General features: G+C 37.2%; 2 protein-coding genes across 2 annotated transcripts in view; both read right to left on the bottom strand.

The window, feature by feature from the left end:
* Nucleotides 1-7993: 7993 nt before the first annotated feature.
* On the bottom strand, nt 7994-17777 carry LOC140231744 (L-xylulose reductase-like). The gene is made up of 8 exons (XM_072311896.1): nt 17726-17777; nt 16236-16333; nt 13180-13334; nt 12268-12310; nt 11739-11838; nt 9887-9951; nt 9136-9253; nt 7994-8409 (listed from the first exon to the last, which is right to left on the bottom strand). Exons 1-8 carry the CDS (start codon nt 17775-17777, stop codon nt 8300-8302), a joined length of 741 nt encoding a protein of 246 aa, XP_072167997.1. The 3' UTR covers nt 7994-8299.
* Nucleotides 17778-20266: 2489 nt separating this feature from the next.
* LOC140231900 (polycystin-2-like protein 1) overlaps nt 20267-23308 on the bottom strand; it is an 8758-nt gene continuing 5716 nt past the window's right edge. The window contains exon 7 of the mRNA XM_072312052.1: nt 20267-22079. Coding sequence (XP_072168153.1) covers nt 21940-22079 — 140 coding nt within the window. The 3' untranslated portion in view covers nt 20267-21939. The remainder of the gene's footprint in view (nt 22080-23308) is intronic.

Genomic DNA, 23308 nt, shown 5'->3' with positions numbered 1-23308 from the left:
TTATAAGTAAATTCCACTGTCTATGAGAAATTTGATGGGAGAGGTAACATGTTAAGAAATGCTTCGTTACTAGCCTGTAAGAGAGAAGAAACATTCACAGATTGTTAACAGCATTACAGAAACGTCTATCTGCAGAAATGCCAAGCGATAATTAAAAAACAAACAAACAAACAAACTCCAAGACCAATACAACATTCGCTTATCATGATTTTGCTCGAACGAGTCATTATAATCATCTTTTACTTCAATGTTTCAGGGGATTTCTTTTTCTTCCTAATAAATCATAATTGGTCAGTTTCAACTCATCATATAGGGTATCCTTGGATGCAGACATACCATCGGATGAAACAATGTGAAAGAAGTACACAATCCAAATAATCGTGTTTATTGTTGATCAACGAAGTGTGATCAGCACTGGCATGCGATGCAGACGTACTGCGTTCACTGCTCCTGGTATAAAGAATATGTAAAATATGGCATCATCGGCTTTCGATAGTCGACTCGCGCAGTACACGTGTCTCAACTTTGACCCCTGCGCGCCATACAACATGGCACGATCGACCACGCCCCCGTTGTAATGCATGCTGTAAACAGTACAATCATCGGTACTCTAATCTCAGCAAGGCAACATATCACCACATTCGTGTAAATTCTCCTCTTATTAGTATGATGACTTCGTGCTGTTATTGTATTCTACGCAATCGAAGGAACTGATACCTTCTCTAGAATGTAGAATCGAAATTTTGAATGAAATGGAATAATCAAGCACCTCGCTCTCCATAGTGCTATGGTGTCATTGTAATAATGGTGACGTGAGGTTGTGATTGGCTAATTTAGGGGGCGCGAGGGGGGCGCGGCACGGCAAGAGGGAGGTGTGGCCGCTATAAAAAAAAAAAAAAAAAAGAATTTAAAAAAAAGAATGGTCTACCGATCGATGTACGTGTGCATGCACGCGACCTGAAAGTGGGGGGGGGGGGGGGGGGGTGGCACGGAGGTCACAGCACGACCCAGGGTTGCGTCAACTACTACTACTACAAGAGAGGCAGAAGTACTCAGTAACACAAAATAAGAAAGTTATAAAATTGAAATTTCACCTTGGTTCCGTAGGACGGTGATATGGCTAACAATCGAAAATGAAAAATAAAATGATGCAATTGCATACATTGCCTGCATGGAATTACACCGTAGTCACCCGCATTGCCTTGTGGGTCTACATGTAGGGCTATTGCATGCCTATATTGTTCTGAAATCATTATTGGTTTTTGTCAATGATTTAGAGGGATGAAGAAACCGAGAAGAAGGGAAAAAAACGTTCCAACAACAATATGCAGTATTTTAATGCCAAGGAAACATTCTTTGCTCGTTAAATGCAGTTGGAACGGTATGAGATATAGTGGAGATTTTGTGTGCAAGCCAGACGGAGAACATTGTGAGTCGATGACAATACATTGTATATCCTTCGTGTGATTTACAATGTTTGTAAATGTGACCGTGGCATATGTTTGTGCACACAATTTTTATTTAACTCTAAAATTCTATTCATTTGCCATTTTTGTGACTATACTTATTATTTGTCCCTCTTTAACTAGCATGTTCTACACCGTGGTCGAATTGGCTTCAAAATCAGAAGAAAAGGAGAGTACAGTTGTATTATGCAATAAGATATGAATCCATTGGTCTTCCTGTCTCTTCGGCATATCCAGTTTGACACATCTCATTATAACACTTTTTGAGAGGCGGCATCAAACATGGGATCAAAAGGAATGAAACTGTTGCGACTCTATCTCTCCAACCTCCTTCGTCAAAGGAGCTCAAAAAATGAGTACACATGCCATTATCATTACAGCTAGCACGAGGGGCAAGTACACTGTATTGTGATATAATTCATATGTCGGAATAACAAAGGCGAAATATCAAGCATGATACAGGGCACTAATGTGACGACATGGAATCATTAATAAACCTAACCTTCGATATGGCATGATGTGGACAAATGGGTAACAACTCTGCCTTGCTATCGTATGTTATCAGAACAGGTGTGATAACAGTGAGGGGAGCTGCTAACAGCTCGGGGTGATACATCATTTCTGCAAATATGTTATACATTCAGTCATGGCCATAAAACTGATCAATTTTACGTGCCATCGTAGTTCATTTACCCCCCCCCCCCCCCTCTCTCTCTCTCTCTCTCTCTCTCTCTTTCTCTCTCTGTATGTCTATTTACTACTTTTCATCTTTCTTTATTCATCTCATGTTATTGTAAAAGTAAAATAGAAAAACTATAATACCAAAATAAAAATACATTAATATGCCAACACACATAATACATTATATTAAAGCACCATGCAGTAATTCATCTCAAACAGCATAATTTCAACGAAAGTAATGCTCAGCTATGAGTTTTTCATTTCGTATAGTGTGCATAGTGCTATACGTATTGCATTCTTTGTATAGAAAAAAAAAACAACATTATAATCTTGTGCACACCAGGAGTGTAATGTATAGGATTTAGTTTTCTTTTCCTTTCTTTTCTTTTTAATTCAGAACCGAGGCATTTAATCTGAGATTGCATAAAAGGTTTTTAAGGTTCTTACACGCGTGGTGTGTAACTGTTTTTGGAAGCCGACACTATTAAGGATACTCATTGTAACCAGAGATCCCGCAAATGTTTGATTTAAATGCTGCGTTACTGCAAAACAGTTAATCAAAGATGTCCAAGCAGGGAGGTAAAAGATCTTTTCTACCTTCCTGGTAATAAAGTGACTTATTTTCTGGTAGAATACGCGCATAATTAATGTATCATATTTGTTTGAAAAGGCAACACAGTTGACGGTATTATGATTAAAATGTTGGCATTGCACGGATATCCAACACTGTTTCTTCGGCAACAAGGTGTAGCGAAGTCATTATTGCTACCTCTATTATGTTAACTTCTTGGCTTGAACGAGAGCAAAGTCCAAAATGCGTGTTATTCAATATTCCGTCATAGCTACAGTGCAGGCTTCGATTCGTTCACTCCTTTGAATCAATACAATCGCTTTGGGAGACAAACACCGCCCACACAGCTTGAGAAATCAGTTCGGCAAATACCGAATTGACAACGCTGGCCACAGGAAGACTTAATCCCCCTTTACATCTTCATCGTGAAGGACACCTCTGCTTTCTGTACACTATACGATATGCTATCTCCTTGGGATCATACTCGCATGAGAATTATCACTATGTCATGCATGTGCAGCCGATACAATTTATACAGCTTATGATCTCCATTATTTGACGCATGAATCTACCATTGAGTTATCAATCGATTTGATAAATCCACCCTGGATATTATTCCTGACTGTGTCCTGGACGCGACATGTCCTTCCTATAATCAGTACTGGAGTCCCTCTGCTGTAAGAAAACAGCATTAGAACATTTATCAACCCATGGGGGCAACGTTGAAGAGCACATGTTAACTCTGAAAGGAATGATAATGATTGCATACTTGATAGGCCTAGATACGTTCTTAAGTCCTGTTTGTTGTGTAATGTTCGGGAGTCACATATCAAGTCAACGTGAGATATACGAGGCACCTTAAACCGACTGTCGTGTCAATGCAATTTCCTTTTATCATCTTTTAAGAAACAGTTGGCATGTTCGTCAAGTACTACATCCAGAAACAACTAATGTTCAAGATGGCTGGCCTATAAGTAAAAGTGCTTTAACGGGATAGAGCGCTTGCTTTATTGGTGAATGATTAATTTTTAAAACATGAACATTTTTAATTCAGAAACGCCAATACCGTGGAAACTCGCTATGTATAAAGAGATTTGATGTAACAAACTACACTGCCTGATTATAACAAACTAATATCCCCGGTCCCAATTTATTTATTCCCTTTGTTTTGTATTGTTTATTGATTACTGATACAACAAAATATCTGATGCAAAGAACGAATTGTCTTGGTCCCAAGGATGTCGTTGTCATGGTTGTACTGAATTTTCACGTTACAATGTATGGTAATTATAATTCTTATCATTAGAACTAATAAGATTCATGTACAATCAATATCAGTGTTATTTTATAGTGGTATGACATCATCAACATCCATATTATGAGAAGTAGAAGAGTCGGAGCAGCAGTAGAATTATATAACAATATCGTTATCATCATTATCATCATCATCATCTTCATCTTCATTTTCATCATCTGTATCACCACAGTCATTATAGCATTTCCATAATCCTTGCATAGTTCAGCAACCTCAGAAACGACAAGTGTATGATGATAATAGTGAAGTATAGGCTCCTATACACGACTATGAGTCCAGGATACATCTTGGCTAGCTTGTATGAACGTCCTGCCGACTTTAAGCTCACTACATGTGTGGTAAACACGCCAAGGACGTTCAATTCTTCTTCGTTGCATGCTAACTTCTTTATCTCATCTTTCATTTGCTTTAATGCTCACCAGCGCACAAATCGGTTTGCAAAGAACACGGGGGATGACTTTTCTGTGTTCAAGGATCAATAGTGAAGAGAATGTCACCCGAACAGAGGACACCGAAAAGTATGTAATCGTTATAAAAGTACGGATATCATTGCAATTGATTTAATTCTCGATGACAGCTGAATAGTACCAACTGAAATTGCAGGAATTTGTCTCGAAAGAGAGACGTAAAGATTTAGCGGTGTGGTGAAAACGTGATTGATCAGGCGAGTGCCTGCGCAGTCGAGACTGTTTAAAGGGCGGGTAGAATTACTAGCTATTTTAGAGTAGATGTTTAAGTGCAGTACCCTCTTACAAACTATCATGATAGCACTCCATTCGATTATCATGTTCAAACTATCGAAGCTTCCCCGGTGAGGGTCATGAAGAAAGGACATTAACATTCTTCCTTTCTTTTTTTTTTCTTTTTTTGTCTCTCGCATACATTACCTGAATGAGTGTCTTAATTAGACACTTTGAGCTTACAGTAACGGAGGGGTTGGTGGTACCTTATAACAATACATGAAGCAAGTTTTGAATGAAGAATGTTTTTGATTTAGTATTTAATGTTCAATTCATGACAGGATTACTCAAAGACGCAATATCTGCAAAGTTTATGTAAAAAAAAAAAAATATGGACTGCCGAAACGGAACTTAACAAGCGAGTTGCATATAGAGAACGATACATCAATTTCATGGAATTATACATGTACTACATGTGTATTACACTATTATCATCTGTACATGGAAATACATTAATAACTTCTTTTTTTTAATCCAAGCCGACAAATTTAATCAGCTTAATAAAAAAAAGATACATCTTTCGAAAAATTAATCTTAAGATTTTTTAAAAAGTTTGCAACTTTCATACCTTGTAACATTGTGGCGATATGTAGGCACCCACTTATAATCAAATGATAGTGAATGTTGCAACCCCCCCCCCCCCAAAAAAAAAAAAAAAAAAAAAAAGTACATAATGTATATTTGGTTCGACAAACAAACAAAGAAGTTGATAAAAACAAAAGCAACAAAAAATTATTCATATTTCATTTTCTAGACTGAAAGATATACTAAGGCATGGTATACTGAGTAAACTGACAGATCAGAAATACAGCTGATTTGTACAGTACCACATTCTGTGGATACTCTCTTCTTACAAAGGAATTGATCACTTTCAGGATGTATTCAATAGAAGTCATCCATAAATCAGTAACAAAGGATACCATGAAAACCCCACATCTTGCTCATCCTAGCAAATGACAGTTGTGTATACATTATATTCCATGGCAATGTCCAAGCTTGCTGACAGTTTTTTTCGACCTGTCTCACACACATACTCAAGACCGTTCTACCAACATAATCATATATTCAAATCTTATGCATACCTTAATCACAAAGGTTGTCCTGGACAACCAGCAAGCTTTCCTCAAGGCATACCCAGCATAGCAACAACTGATGTATGCAAACTAGATTCAACATTGCATTGAGGATGTACAGGTTAATGGAAACGGTTTCTAGATCTGCATAAGGAAGTGTATTTATTCATTACATGTATAAAGAAATGCACCTGTACAAGCGAGATTCTTCATTCAAGGTTTGTGACCATGTCAGTGGAAAAAAAAAAATTTGTCATCTGAATTCACTGAGAAACTGGCTCTTAAACGCACATGTATACACTCAGATATTCCCTGAGAAAACAACAAGTGTTCTGATTGCTGTACATCATTTGTAATGCAATCATCACCATTACCATGATAAAAGATATGACTCATTATTAAAAATATACTCTTTGGCTTGGTATATTTTTTGATAGTCTTTTACAGTTATACTGTAATCCCTAGAGTCTTATTCCACAAAGTTTTGCTAACATTTGACAATTTAATCTGTTACATGCCACTTACAAACACAGGCAGTGTTGTACATACATACTGTGCATACATACATACATACATACACACACATGCATTCATACATTGTACATACCAGTATAAACATACTTATACATACATACATACATACATTCATACATTGTCCATACACTTATTAACATTGGTTTGTGCATTGGCACGCATGTGCAGGCAATACAATACTATTTATGTGCTAAGACAGTGTAACATGAGCAAAATATGCACTTTAATTACCAAATGTCACTTCTGTCAAATCAGCTAAAAGTATTGTATGAAAGATATTGTCTGCTGTATTTCTCAAAACAGTCTTATACTTGCAAAATGTGGTGAGATTCTCCTATGTACAAATAAGGTACAAAAAATAACACAGCTTCTTTCACATTCACCCAACATTCAACTATGTATGTACATTGTCTCTACATACACTGTAAAACAATATTTTCGCGGCATGAAATTTTCGCGAGTTGCATCTAACATTCAATGCATATAGTGTAGATAGGAACTTCCGCATGCATTTTAATTACGCGAATCTTGGCTCTTGCAAAATTTGCAAAATTAAAATGCAAGTGAATATTCCTCATTTTACAGTAGTCAATTTGAGCAATTCAGTTGTAAATTATGACCACTTCTAGGGATTGTCACAAAATAAATGACTGCACTGCATTAACCCATTCCCTGCATGCTTCTGAAATAATGATAAAGCTTGAACTGGACATATCAGGATCCTGTACGAAAAGGGTTAAAACAGAAGGCCTACCTTCATAACTACGAAGACTCAAAGGCAGTGAAGTATTCTCGTAATAACTTGACACCCAGACTTCAATGGGAAGAGGGAGAGAGGGGGAGGGAGATGTGGTCTAAAACTGGCTCCTTGAAATTACCAAAAGTGTCATCATTTTTCCATCTTATCCAAGCCTACTCACTTAGTCTGAGGCATGGATTCCATTCAACAATCACGCTACAGTACAATTGGCATGAGAAATACAATTAATCTTGCCTAAGTTGAATCTATGAGGACTGAAGAAATTGCTTCAACATACAGTAAATTCAACTCATCGGGGATTAAAATCAATAGAATATAAAGAGAAGAGGACTTGAAACTCCTTTGACTTAGAGGCAATTACTCGACTTATGCGAGGTTGACTTAACCCGTTGAGGACGTTTGATTTTGCTACAACACGCATTTCCCATAGACACCTGCCTGAGTATACTCGGGACTCGTCCTCAACGGGTTAAGCAAGGGTGATTGTATTCATGAGTAATTTTCAAATAACGAGTTGCTGGAATGGGTCACAAAGGAAATTAGAAAAATAAACACTTCTAGGATTGCTTTCACACTGTATATCTGAAGCACCCTGCAACCATGGTCTGAATTTGACATTTTATACAGAAGACTCATAATTATGAAACCCAGGGAACTGGCGGTTGTTGTTGTTGTTTTGTTTTTGTTTTTGTTTTTTTGTTTTTTTTTGGGGGGGGGGGGGGTTGTTATATCAAAATTTCGCTGCAGTCCAGTCCAGAACAGTCTAGTACATAAAAGATATACTGTAAAAGTGGAAATTTTCGTGGTGTTGAAATTTTCGCGCATTTCGCGCAACCAGAAACTAGCACGAAAATAAAAGCAAGCGAATATTTTTGCTTGCTATATGTTCCTGTGCTAGATGTCTTGATTCTGCGGAATTAAAAACACACGAAACTCTTCTTACCCGGCCAAGCGCGAAAAATTAGTCACATGAAAATATCCACTTTTACAGTAATATGGATGATACCTGTGTAATGAATTTTTACTTGAAATTTTAATGATATTTATTTTAACAGGAGTGCACTGTATCTATCATAAACCAACTCTGGGCTCAACTATGTTGAGGGGTGGGAGGGCTTGTGGGGAAGGAAGGCAATCCAATCCAAGTAGGGCTCCCTCTCTAGACGAGTGCAGCAAGGGCTCCCCCATCAATGGGTAAGGTGATGCCGTTGATCATGGCGCTCTTGTCACTCAGAAGGAACAGGACCGGATTCACAACGTCTTCAACCTCTGTGTTTTTATTCATGTTTTATTTTCAAACAAAACATTATTAAAGCAAACAAACGAACATAATAGCATCAGTCATGGATCTCACAAATAACACAAAAAATTATATGGGTATTAAATGAGGGATATATCCAACAAAGATAAGTTTTGATGATTTTAATAACCAATCGGTTTCAACAGGTAGCTTTAATCAATGTCTAATGACAGAAAAGATACCACACTCAGTAAATGCAAGTCAATCATGCATTGAATCTTCCATTTCCGTAAATTTTTTAGGTGGGAATCCCTGTACATAAATGCAAATTTGGATTTAAAAGAACCAAACTGTATCCTCTTTTTCAGATATGATGAAAAAAGTCGAAAATAAAATCAGTTCAAATCTTGTCTGTAGTCCACACTTGTCATTAGCAATCAATGCATTATCTGGGTCAACCAGGTAAGAATAAATCTAGTTACTGTTCAAGTAAAAATCAGACATTGCTAACTCTTCATACAATTGGCAAGCTCTTACTATACCATTCTGCTGCTCAAATTGAGCCATCTCAAATTTCCTGGCTTAGGAAACTCATTAGTGAGAGTGAATTTGTGTGGGGAGTTACATTTTACAAAAACTGGATAAGCTCCTCAAATGACCAGTTAAGTATTGGTCAGCAGTAGAGCATAAACATCTTTAGAGTCAGCAGCATCGATGCCCTTTTGCCAGGCAGCTAAAGACAAGGGATTGTTTACCGAGAAATCTTCCGAGGGGGATCCTGGCCAGCATGCTGTCCCTGGTTTCGGATTGCTCCCAGAATTTCTTGGCCATTGGGGTCAAGACTACCGTTGGGTTCACACAGTTCACTCGAATCTGGTATCAAAAGACAAAGCCAAACACACAGTGCTCTTGTTTAGCTAGGAAACTCACATGATGAATGATATAGCAATCAAGGCTGAGCTCACTAGATTTTTACTTTCGCTAACTTTATTCAAATTCCCTTATAAAGTGAGTAATTTAAGAGTTTGCGAGCCAAGTACATACTCTATTAAAATCTCATGTCCGATTGATATTTTGCATTGTTTGATGACCCATGCAGTTGACCACGGAAAAAGGGATGCATGTCCTGCTTGACTGCTTTCACACTGGTCGATTAGCAATCTGTCAATTCTTTGTCAATGGGCATCTCGTTTGGGGGCATCAAAGGTTCTCAGAGAATTGCAGAAGAAATGTGTTAAATCAAGAAGTATAACCTTCAGTGCTTTGCATCGTAATCATTGTTGTTGTCTTGCAATAACCAGCACAGGTGACTTCAGAAGGGTCAAAAGTAATAAATCATAAATCAAGTCATATGAGAGCCAATGAGTGAGCACGACAGGTGGAGTGTGGCTGCCATTCATCTTATACACGAGAGGTAAACCCAGGAGCACAAATGAGGAGACATCACACAAAGAAGCTTTTCAGTATTGAATTGTGTTGAAACCTGAATTCAGAGAAAGACTTCACCTTGTGCTGTGCAAACTCCAGTGCTGCCACCTTGGTGTATGAGTCCAGTGCTCCTTTTGTTGATGCTGGAGAACAAAACAAAATGTCAACCACAGCAAAAATATATTAGCCAAATTAGTTTTAAGCCATTGGAGCTGTATATGCAAATAGTGTGGTTACTAACTACAGCAATAAAATCATCCTCGCTATGAAAGTTTCTGCCTGTCTACTGGTTAATGCATTCAGGAAAGGAAATGTTTCATCCTTAGTCACAAGCAATAATATTGGTATTCATGGAGAGATAGATAAAATGAGGACGAGGATGATACAGATGTCATAAAAATCATCATTATGATGACAGAACCAACAACAGTCTACTCTTTCTGCTACCATGGACTATGGTGGTAACAAAGCTAACTGTGAAGATACAAGAAATATGATACTAATTACTTATGTAGTCATTACAATATCATTATTGTCACAATCACTACTAATGTTAGTATTAATAGTATTCATTATTATTGTTCTTGTATTTATGGTATTATTGTTATTTTAGCTATCATCATAATCACAGCAATGATAACAACTGCCACAACCATCATAATCATAACCTTGCCTCTTTGTTAAAGATAACACATGACAGATGTGGATCATCTACATAATTATTAATCTTTCCAACCCTTAGAGTCAAAAGAGGGCTTAGACACAAAATAATGTCTTTGTTGAAAAGGATTCTTGAAATGAAAGTAGCTTGTGCACACTCTGTCAGAACAATACTGGTTATCATGGTTCCACATGAAAATCAGGCACGCGCTAGCAAATATTGCTTCTTGGAAACTAAATACACATCAATTCAAATCGGTGGAAACACACATGCTACAAGAAATGATCCAGAAAATGTTGATCAAAGTGTGGCAAAAAATAGCTGTAAAATCAAAACAGGCTTCAGCAGTAGCATGGTTTAGAATCTAGTTTTGGTTGATTTGAATACTTTGAATTTGCATTCAATGAAACCGAATTCAGATTCCAAACTGATCTGCACCATCTAAAAGTGAGTTATCTACTCCAAGTTTATGATTAAATAATGATTCCATACCAAATAAAAGTGAGTAATCTAATCCAAGGTTGTTTTGTCGTTTACTACTTTAAATGATAATTCATCCATGTTTCAGTAAAAGCAGTTTTCATAACTGTGTTGACAAATGAGAGGGACAAAGCAATGTTAAAGGGATGGTACAGTATTGGTGGAGATTAGAATTGGGCTTTTAACTTTTTGCGAGATACCAAGAAAACACTTATGAAATAGTACAGAGCATACCATTCTAAGAGGAATTCAAAGTTTATTTGATGAAAATCGGGTTTGGAATGACTGAACCATCCAAAAACAAAGTAAAACAAAGCGATCGTTAAAAAAGTGTGGGTCCCACACTTTATTAGAATCATTCTGTTTTGGATGTCTCAGCCACTTCGAAACCAATTTTCATCAAATAAACGTTGGATTCCTCATGGAATTACATGTTCCTTCATATTTCATAAGAGGTTTCTCATTTTCTCATCAAAAAATGTTAGAAACCTGAAATTAGGTCTCAACCAAAACTATGACGATCCCTTTAAATCCTCTGGACTTCATTAACATCAACACCTGTTAACCCACCTAAAACAAGATTCTGAATTCCCATAGACTGCTTTGTTTGCATCTATTCTGTTTCTCAAGTTAAGACAACATTTTTCACAGGATCAAGCAGGATCAGATAAACAAATGGTAAAAAGGCCAGACTTTCCATTTTGAGGGCCCCACTCCCTCCCCCATGCTGACAAGTAGGATGTTTTTGGGTGTTTGCTTTTGTCTGCCATCATTTTGTGCAGTGCTTACCATAGACAGCATGGTTCTTCAGCCCTTGTAAGCTGGCAATGCTGGATAGGTTTACGATGGAACCACCCTGTCCCTTCTCAATCATTTTCTTTGCAACAATCTGAAATGAAAGAGTGAAAGAGAGAAAGACAGCGTGTGTATGTCAAAGGCAAAGGAGAGTTGGTAGTAATCTATATTGCATTTTCATTCCCAATTTGTATACTCTATCTCTCTCTAATTCCTTTCCACCAGGTGTTCTTAGATGAAAATGAAATAGCAACACTAATGATTATGTTTTACTATCATTTTGAAGCATTCAAATGTTTAATGTTAAAAAAATCCCACTCCTTTTATACCCCGTTTGATTAGATTGCATTAAAAACTAATTGCATGAATATGCAGGTATAGAAATCAACCTTTGTCTCCTTATTCTCTCCTCAATTACAGTCATTACAATAACTTTGGGAAACTTTGCAAACATTGTTATGATGGTTCTCCAAGCTACACAGGCTAATGGCGAAGGTGATACCTGGACTAGGGATGTACCTACCTTAATGATTTGCAGGCTTGCTCGGTGGTTGATCATCATAACGCTGTAAAGATCAAATATCATGCAAAGTTATGACACATTATAATGTTTGTCAAGGAATTAACACAGGATAATGTTCGTAAGCAACAAAAGATCATTGGTTATAAACAATTATGCCATTCAAAATATGTAGAATGTCTATATGATGGCATACATTTGCACATAGGACAATTTGATTTCTTGGTGTATTAGGTGATGGCACATTGACATATTTAGGACAACAGACAAACAAACGAACATTAATTATCTGTTCATCTTGCCCAAACACTATGAAAGTCTGGTGATAAGTCTCGTATGCGTATAGAATAAAAGCAGCTGACTCTTATGAGGCTAAACCCATAAAATTCTTTGCTGGATCCTTAAAGGGATGGTATAGTATTGGAGGAGATGAGAATTGGGCTTAACTTTTTGTGAGATACCAAGAAACCACTTATAGAATAGTACAGAGCATACCATTTTAATAAAGAGAAATTCAAAATTTATTAGATGAAAATCAGTTTTGGAATAGCTGAGACACCCAAAAACAAAGTAAAACAAAGCAATCCTAATAAAGAGTGGGTCCCACCTTTTATTAGGAATGCTCTGATTTGGACATCTCAGCAATTTTATTCATTTTATTCATCAAATAAACATTGAATCCCTCTTGGAATTACATGCCCTTTCATATTTCATGAGAGTTTTCTGATTATCTCATTAAAAAAATATCAGAAACCTGAAGTTAGGTCTCAACCAAAACTGTAAGCTCCCTATAAGTCACATCAACGCAAAATTTTGCTTTTAACAATGGTGGTGCGATATTTTACTTTTAAAGTTGTGTTTATTACCACAAAACAATAACCTGAAATCACCAGAAACAAAGAGAATTTTGCGTACTCGTCATATGCTTCTGGTGATATTTCAAGACAAGATTCTGCACTGGATACACCTGCACTGTTGACGAGGAGGTCAAAGGCCGAAAGAGGGGACAGAAGCTTCTCGGTCTTGTTCCAGTCATGTATGTCTAGACATATTGTCTCTACTGACGGAATCTGCAGGGAAAATCATAGAACATTGACCTGCTAGACATGCACATCATCGTGTCACCTTTAGAATAATTGCATGACACCTTTGTACCCTGGGCTATCATATCATTTGTATGAAAATGATCAATGAGAAATAAATTAAATCAATATTGATCTGGTGCCTGACAAACTATCATGAACAGGCTGAAAAAATATTGAAAATCCTACTTCGCTTCTAGTATAGACATCATTGTATACTTCAGAAATAAAAAGCTGTTCTTTCAATTACATTGTACTTTTTTTGATCTTTTGTGGCAAAGACAAAAGAAAATGTCAGGTTTAGAATATCTGAAACTAACTGCTGGAAAGAACTTGTTTTTCTTTTCCAGATATATGGTGTCTACAATGATTATTCGAAGAAGTCGGGGTGCTGGCAAAACCAGGTGCATACATTCAGAGACTCCAACTCTCCCGCTTTCGTTGGGAGATCTCCCGCCGAAAGCCCATTTTTGCAAAATCTCCCCTTCTCCTGCTTGAGATTTAATTTCTCCCGCACTGGCTCTGTGTCTCCCGCTTAAAATGATTTCTTACTCATTGCCATCGTATGTATAACTAGAAATGTCGCTACGGCGACTGATGCCTCCGCCATAATGCATGATTCTCCCAATAGGTGTATAGTACAATGTCTTGACAATGTGTGATGACAGTTTTACATAACTGGCAAAATATCGAAATAACAGGTTTGTCAGAAATATCTTGAATGTTCACTTTCCACGAACTGGGTTTGTTATAATTGTCTATTAAAGAGTGCAGGTACACATATTTGGGGAATTGAAAATATTTACTTGACTTCTGACCGACCTTATTATAAGTTTATGTATTGAGTATAATTTTCAAGGTATGAAGAAAGAGTGTAATTACAGTACAAAATATTTTTTTTTTCACTTAAACCTGACCTTTGACCCTTAACCTTTGACCTTTGACCTTCTGGCTGGAAATTTCCAAGAGAATCTCCATCAAGTAATACATGTACATATATTAAACACTTTTAAAACTAATAATGCAATCATTGCATATAGTATACATGTATGAGGGAAATACAGTAGTAACATTTTGAGGAGTTGACCTTGACCTTTGAACCCCCTGACTATTGACCCATGACCCCTAAATTCCCTAGATAATCCCTGCCAGTCAGTACATGCATATGTACCATGTTCCATGAAGATACATTGAACCATTTGCGAGAAAAGTGATATTGCAACATTTTCACCTAACCTTTGACCTTTTGACCTTTGACCTTATGACATGAAACTCTCTCTGGAGAATCCTTTAATACGCAGTAGTACATGTCTACACTAAGTTTCAAGAAAATAACTGCGCGCATTGCATAGATATGGGGGAAATAGCAACATTTTTAGCATTTGACCTTGACCTTTTGACCTTTGACCTCTTGTCAATGTCACTAGAATCTACTCAACTAATTGTCCCATCATACATCATCCTTGGACCAAGTTTGGTGAAAGCTGCTTCATCCAGTTTTGAGTTATCACATAAACAGATAAATTTTAGGATTCGACCTTGATCTTTGACCTTTGACCTCTGTCCGATTTCACTGAAAAACTAATCAAGTAATTGTCCCATCATACATCATCCTCCAACAAAGTTTGGTGAAATTTGCTCCATACAGTCTTGAGTTATCGCGTAAACGGATACAATTTCATGATTTGACCTTGACCTTTGACCTTTGACCTTCAGCCGATTTCACCCAAAATCTTATCAAATCGTTGCCCCATCATACTTCATACTTGGACCAAGTTTGGAAAAATTCCAGTAAATATTACTCAAGTTATCGCGTAAACGAAAGCGGACGGACATACGGACGGACGGACGGACGGACGGACGGACGGACGGACGGACGGACGGACAACCCGAAAACATGATGCCTCCGGCACCACTTCGTGGCGGAGGCATAAAAATAAGCCTTAGATAGCATGAGAGAGCATCTAGAACCCTAGAGCTGGACCCCGGCCGCAAGGAAGGGTTTCAGGCGGGAGAATCTCCAGATCAGAAGTTGCTTGGGGTTGGAGTCTATGTACCGTTAGTGCACCAGTTTTCGACAGGACCCAGATTTCGACACCCAGCAGATAATTCTTATTAAATTTTATACTCAATACAAACGTCTGACTTCAACAATCAACCAAGTTATCAATCACATTTCTAGTCTTATATAAACACCGTTTGTCACTTGTCATCATAATCCGATGGTAGAATATTTAAAAGAAAGGCAACACAGTGTCAGCAGAAATTTTTATGTCGGCCATTTTTAGGTGTTCAAACAATATGAAGCATTTTGTAAACATCGCCGTAAAATGAAATTCATCCATGCCGGTTATCTTACTTTAGTATCAGTTTGTTCGCCAAATCCTGATGTTTGATTTCATAATCGACTTCAGTAATTTCATGGCTGAATTCGTGATAAATGGGCAAACTTGTAGAAAGAGTTGGCTTTGAGAATGTGGCACCAGATTTCGACATTCCCATTGTAAGACACGTTATAGAGGAAACAACAAGTTCTTGCGCCGGTACTGTACTTTGCTGGTTTGCGTCCACAATGCAGTGTACGCATATTGTACGCGCCATATGATTTATACGTGATGCGCGCTGTGATTGTGTCGAAAAATGATGCTGGGTGTCGAAATCTGATGCCAGCGACGGCGTGACGGAAATCGCTAAAATTGAACACGAGTGCATTCAAATTGGAATTCGTTCAAGGCATATTATTATTGGCCTTTGTAGCACAACTTCATATCGAAATTCCGAGGTAAAACGGTGCAGTATTGATGGTAAACAAGGAAATGTGCTAAAGTGTCGAAAACCGGTACCCTTACTGTACATTTCCTGTGACGACAGCACTGATTTGATACTTACCTCTGCTTTCAAGCTGTCCAGATCAGCCTGTGATCGAGTCACAGCAGTTACAGAGGCACCACATTTTGCCAGGGCAATCGCGATTCCTCTTCCGATACCTGAATGTACATTATGTAAGTCAGAATTATTAAAGGGGAGTTATCTTCACATACTGCCAGGAGGTATTGTGACACAAACTCTTAATCTTGATGTTCTTGGTTCAAATTCACTGCAAGCACTCGGTGAATTTATGCCTGAAAGCAAGTCACTTTATCCTCAGTTTATCCTCACTGTCTGATGCCTTGAAAGGGATCTAAAAGCTGCCAATTCCCCAATGTGACATGTTTGGCTATTGATATTCATGCTCTGTTGTCAATATTTGTGACCACTTACATGTACATCAAATTCACGCTCCAAAATAAAATAAAAAATATGCCACATGAATGAATTAACACACCTTTTTATAACACTAACAGTCTCATTTATGGGTACCTCTTGGTCATATGACTATCATGAGTAGCTCTTGCCAAATTTCACTTGAGAGATGCTGCTCAAAACATCGACATGGTACTTTGTAGCGAATGGTACTAAATTTCAATCTTTAATCTGAAATCCAAGGTAGTCGTACTTGTAGACCAATCAAATACTAACATAGTACACCACATGTGCCTGAATTAAAATCATGACAAAAGATCATTATTCATCAAGGTTCAATATTACTGGAAGTAATTATGGGAAGTTGGACTTACACTTTAAATATCAATCGTTAACTTCAACATGTTCAACTTCAAGACCAAACACTGAAGCAAGAAGGCAATAATTCACAATGATTAGAATTCTACATATTCCTTAATCCAATGCATCAAAAGAGCTGCCGCTCGCGCTCTCTAGGGATGGTTCCATATAGACCTACATGTAGATCTACCACATCCACATTGTATATTTACATCTAGATTAGATCTAATCACAGTTTTGGTCGAGATGGCGATTCAGCTTTGAACTTTTTGAGAGATGATACGACATCAACACCACTTAGACACAGAGTTAGACTTAGATCTATGTCTGAAGTTATGATTGAGATCACTATCACTAGATCTAGTCTAGCATAATATCAGATTCAAAGAGCATTAAATTTAATAGGCCCTACAAATTTCTACTGCTACTTGGTGCCAGCTAGGTCAATAGGAGGAATTTAAAGTTTATATCATGAAAATCGTTTTTTAATGGATGAGTTATCAAAAAAAGAGTAAAAGAGAGCCATTCTAATGAAAAGGTATAGGCCTAGGCCTAGCCACACTTGTGTACAGCGACAGCGACAGGGCCAGGGCTGTGAATGAGGCGGTGGCTTTCAACATAAAACTGACACTACTGACACAGAAATACATACGTGGGACACGGTAGCAGACCGAGCATCACGCCCCGCCTCTCTATCAATAATGCCTCTTCTAAAAGGAATGTCCCCATTTAGAAAGCTATATTATGTAAGTAATCTATTACAACAATATGCCTACCTTTTCCAGCACCGGTGACAAGGGCTCTCTTTCCATCGAATCGAATTTCCATGTTTTCTGTGATTTCCGAAATGTTCCTCCAGCACTCTCAGCAGCAGCACACAGCTAGATCTCGCTACGGGATCCCAGAGACAAACGTAATCGCGACTCAAACAAGACTAGACTATGCCTCGATTACATATTTTGCAGGTGATCGATCAGTCCAGAACCTCGGCGCGGGGAATCCCCGCCTTTGTGCATGCCTCGTTTGTTCTTTACTAGATCTAGACTAGAGAAACCTCACAGGAATCAATATATTCACCATATTAATTTTTAACATGACCTGATTGTTGTGAGTTTAGCTCGTGCAAGCATAACCACATACATAATGTTACATGGGGAGTCTCCAAATGCAATCGTACATGTACTTCACTGCTTCACAATCCTGTTACAAATACATGTTACAGTTGTGACATCATAATCTTTTTTTTTCTTTCTTTCTTTCTTACATTCAAAATCATACAAGCCAGGGTAAATTAATTTCCTTGTGTTTTACGATAACTGCGCAAGAAATGTTCTGGCTGACATTTACCTGAATTTTAGTTCATGTGTTTGGGATTTAAAGAATTTTTTTTTTATTTTTTTTTTTTTTGTCTTTTGGATTTATTTTTACTTTTTATTTACCCTATCTATTCAATGTACGCAGTATATACCCTACCAAATTCATCTCCCAGGTACCTTCAATCAATAAACTAAGCTGTTGCAACGTCATGGTTTTAGGATTCCATAGATTTCCACTCAGATATCTTCACAGATATGGAACATAGGCCCTGGTCGACCCATAACCGACCACAAGCACTACATAACACAACACACCACACACACATATTAGGTCTACACACAATTTAAGAATATGAGTTATAAATAAATATTAAGCGGCTCCTGCCCAGAATGGAATGGAATTTGGTGCACTTATTCCTACAGACACATCACCATCAGAGCAGTTTTCCACACATGGATCCTAATCCATTTTGACTTGATGAAGAAAGATATATGTATAGTATAATGTACCCCTGTGATACGATTTATCTGTTTGGCATTATATAGATATGTCTGTGTATTGTTTGTTATTACCTCCACCAAGGGAGGAGGTGATGTTTTCGTTACTGTTGGTTTGTTTCTTTGTTTGTTTCTTTGTTTGACCGTGTGCAAAATAACTCATAAAGTAGTTAACGGATTTGAACGAAACTTGCAGGAAAGATTTAGAATGATACAAGTAACAAATGATTAAATTTTGGTAGTGATCTGAGAATTTTGGGGGAATTTATGAGGATTTTTGATATTTTGGCAGGTAGGGTCAATGAACTTGGGAGTTCAGGCTGCGCGTTTTTGAGGTCTGCATGCGCACACTAAAGTGCATGCTCTAGTTTCTGCGAGGGCGAGGCGCGCCCTGCAGCTGAGGGTTTATGACGTAACAAAGGCTTCTATTAATTGGGCAATCGGGCGACTTTCAGCACACAATGCTATAAGTACGTATGGGTGGAAATCACCGATATCTCTATGGGAGAACAAGATCAGTGGTGGAAATGAACTGCATGCTTGGTGGAGGTCTGCGCTCTCAGAGTGCTTTTCTAGTTTTTTAATACTTTTGTTTGCTATTATTCCATTTCATGTGCAGGTCTGTTCCAGCCCATAGACATGTTCATTTTCTTGCCTAAGAACCAGGAATGTTAAATGAATAATTTTCAGTGTCTGCTGTGAGCTTACATGCTGAAAATGTTTCTGGCTTCCGGAGAAAGATGACTAAAAGATGACTGCGGACTCTACTCCTCTCTCTTTCATTTTTCATGCATTTGCTACAAAGAAATACCACTGCAGACAAGCTTAGAACATTATTTGATAATCCTAATGTGTTGCTACATTTTATCATCAGGTGCCTTTCCAAATGATGTATGAAAAAACAGTACCTTTTTTTTCTGAGTCACCTTTAAATACCCATTTCAAAGGTCCATCATGGGGTAACATATTTCTAAGGACCAATGAATACATTTGTGTATGTGCACAGTACCCAGGAACTACAACTGTGTCAATTTCAAGTTTGGGGCATGCTCATCAGGTTTAAACACTTTTCAGAAAAACAACAATCTCTAATCAAGAAAACAACAATACATCTTAAATATGTACCCCTTCGGCTGTACTGTTCTCACCACAAATTATATCAATTAGGTTGACAATTTAATTTCTGTAATTACATTACATAATTGGTGGGGTGACAAAACCTCGTATCTCAAAAATGTCAAATGTTCAGGAGAGCTAAAAAAACATGGCTGCCATAACATGTAGGTCAATGGAAACAGCCAACTTTTATTTATCATTTGTGACCTTATTTTTGCAGATGGGCATATAAGGATTGGGAATTACATAGTAACGGTTCCTAGCTTCAATATAATGAAGAAAACTCATTTTGACCAAATATTGAGATACGAGGTTTTGTCACCCCACCAACGAATATATCTCTATTTTACAGCACTTGAAAATAAAGAAGCAGTCTTACGCAATATGTTTATCAGGTAGACATTTAATTTATTCTCTAATTTCATACATAATACATGAAAATAGATTATAACTTCTGTTAGACACAGAGATCTGTTGGTGTATAGCCCTACATACTGTGGAAATATATTGCACATTGTTACATTCCAATTGATATTCTGTCACAACAATGAAAAAAAAAAGAGGAACAAGGCAAATATTCAGTTTCATGTGATGACCCTACATGCCAAGGTCAAAACTAGAGAATTTGTTCAAACTGCTTTCTTTTAAACAAAAAATATACAAATAAAAAAATAATTAAAAAAAAATCACATAGAGTTTAATGGTAAAGACTGGTGTTTAATCATACTGGATTTGCTTGATCTCATTGTTTATTAACTTGTTCGTCCTCCTCTGCGGCATTCAAGAAAATAAAGTGTGCGCCCATACGTGTACATATGTGATGAATTATCATTACAATTTCCTTTTTGCCACAATAGGTTTTACTTGTAAGCTTTTACTCATTTACAGATTAAAGTCGGTACATAAAACTTAACATCTTATTTTCTTCTCAACAAAAACAAAAAATTGCAAGGTGTTTGGAGATTGTTCTTGCTGTGCATGCATTATAAGCCATACTGATATCAACTAGTTTATGAAAGCAATCCTCAACTTTCCATCTAACATTTCACAATGTTGCTGGGTTTTGGATACATGTCATAAATCTAAACAAAATGTTTTTAACCCAACTATGCCCTATCAGTCTTAAAACCATCTTCCTTGAGAAATAAATCTATTTGCAAATGACAAAACAATGACATTGAATTGTTAACTCTGACAAATGTAGGAGATTTAGAGTGGAATCCATTTATGATTGAATAATGTTTAAAAGATATCAAACTATCTGGGGCTATATATTCCTGCTCTAATGGTACACTGTATTTTTATATAATATAGGATGAACAAAGGACTTCATACAATAACAGCCATAATATCTAAGTCCACTATAGTACTGATGCTATGCACAAAATCATTCCACAATTCAAAGCAAAACAAAACAAAACAACCCCCACAAAAAAAAAATAGATAAATGAATAAACAAATAAATAAAATGTAAAAATAGTGTTCTTAGTGTGCAATTAGTCAAAATGGGTGTTGCCATCATAGCCTAGTTGTTAGAGAAATGGATATTAATAAACATAATTTGAATATGTCACTTTTGCATCAATGACTTACAGTGTACATGTGCACATTTAAACATGCAAAGACATGAGAAGTATGACACAGGTACTGTGTGAGTGGAGACTTTCACATGATTACTTTTTCACTGAAATTTGTTGGGGAGAGTAATTGTGGACAAAATTCATTATTTTCAATACAAACGTTTGTTGAATTATCTTTTACAGTGCTAGCTGAGTAGATCAGGAGATTTGCCAAAATTTCTCTACTGTCTAATGTGCCATCATGACCTTTTATTAAAATGTCATCCTCAGAAAGAGCAACCCTTTCCTACTCACTTTCCCTGCTCTCAAAAAAAAAAAAAAAAAAAAAAAAAAATGAATTGTGGTATATGATATTTATGAATCAAAATGCAGCTCTTGAAAGTTACTCAAATATGAAAACTGACAATTTTCTCTTTTTTTTTTTCTGACAATGGATATGCTAGCGCACATGATTCCATTACATCGGTAGTCTGCAAATCTTTATGTAACAATTATCCTCCGTTTGCCGAGTTTGGCATCATCCGGAGACTGATGCTCCTTCAGGTAAGACTCAAGCAGGCGCATCATCTTCTCTGTCTTCTTCTCAATCTCCCGGCATTCAATCTCCACGGGGTCTTCATCTATGTAAATTAGGATCAGAGGTAAGAGGTGACAGATGTGATATATATTTCACTGACAGATATAAACCATAGAACAAATTGTCAAATGTCAAACATTATAATAGTATCTTTAAAATGCATCATGTCTCTTTTCTCCTTTTATCATATAAAAAAAAAAAAAAAAGCTTTGAAAACAGTGGCGGATCCGGGTGGCACACTGGGCGCACGCCCCTCTTTGTTTTTTGTTAAAACAAAAGAAATAAAAAGAAAAAAATGGGGGGGGATCTTGCGCCCCCATCAATTTTTGTAAAGGTGCCTCCCCTTTACAGAATTCCTGGATACACCCCTGGAAAAGCATCATTTCTCATGAATCCATCACATCAGATATAGGTACAGTATTCATCACATAATCGGGCATCTGATAATCGGGAACTTCGCTTAAATGACATACGCTTCCAAGAAACATTTCCAATGCATGTTATTTTCACTGGATAATTGGGCGGGGACCTCTGATAAACAGGACAATTTTTCTTCAAGCGATCTTTGATTTTGTTGATATTTTACACAAAAAATCTACCAAAATACCAAAATATTTCAAAGATTCCCTATCAGTTGTCGTTTACATCGAACTTCCAAAGCAAGCTTCGGACTGGTGTGTTTTGACCTCAGTCCATCCAGTACACGTACATGCATAGCCACGAAAGCGCCGTGTATAAGTATCCATGCCATTGCGAAACACATGCTTTCGCGAACATTCTTCTCCCCTACATATAAGCAAAGCCATGTGCAGGGAGAGCTAGAGGGTCGCACAGAGGGGTAGCGTGGTTGTGAATTCATGTACATGTACTGTATGTCAGTATGCATGTGTGTGTGCACTACATGTACATGTCGTATGCCGTTAGTGTATGGTGAGTCCTCATCGCGAAATCGGGCACCCCGCTTAAAGGGGTGCCCGATTACTCCCAACCTGTCCCGATTATGCGATGAATACTGTAAATGAAAAATTCTGTACATATTGTTGATACAGAGATCAACATATTACAAAGTGATTTAATGAAATATTCCAATTCCTTTCAAATTGATTTCATTTAGACCATCCTGTACGTCACATGAATTGATTTTGTTAACAACAAAGTAAGAATTTAGTTCCCTAAACTTTTGTCCACAAATATCTTTATACTTGATTGTCTTTGTTTGGTTATAGCAAAATTGTAAAATAATGAAAGAAAACTGCCTGTCCAGAGGACTTT

Source organism: Diadema setosum, chromosome 8 (genome assembly GCF_964275005.1).
Source record: "Diadema setosum chromosome 8, eeDiaSeto1, whole genome shotgun sequence".
NCBI classification, from domain to species: Eukaryota; Metazoa; Echinodermata; class Echinoidea; order Diadematoida; family Diadematidae; genus Diadema; species Diadema setosum.
The sequence above is the reverse complement of the archived record's forward strand: the minus strand, read 5'-3'. Positions and strand labels throughout refer to the sequence as shown.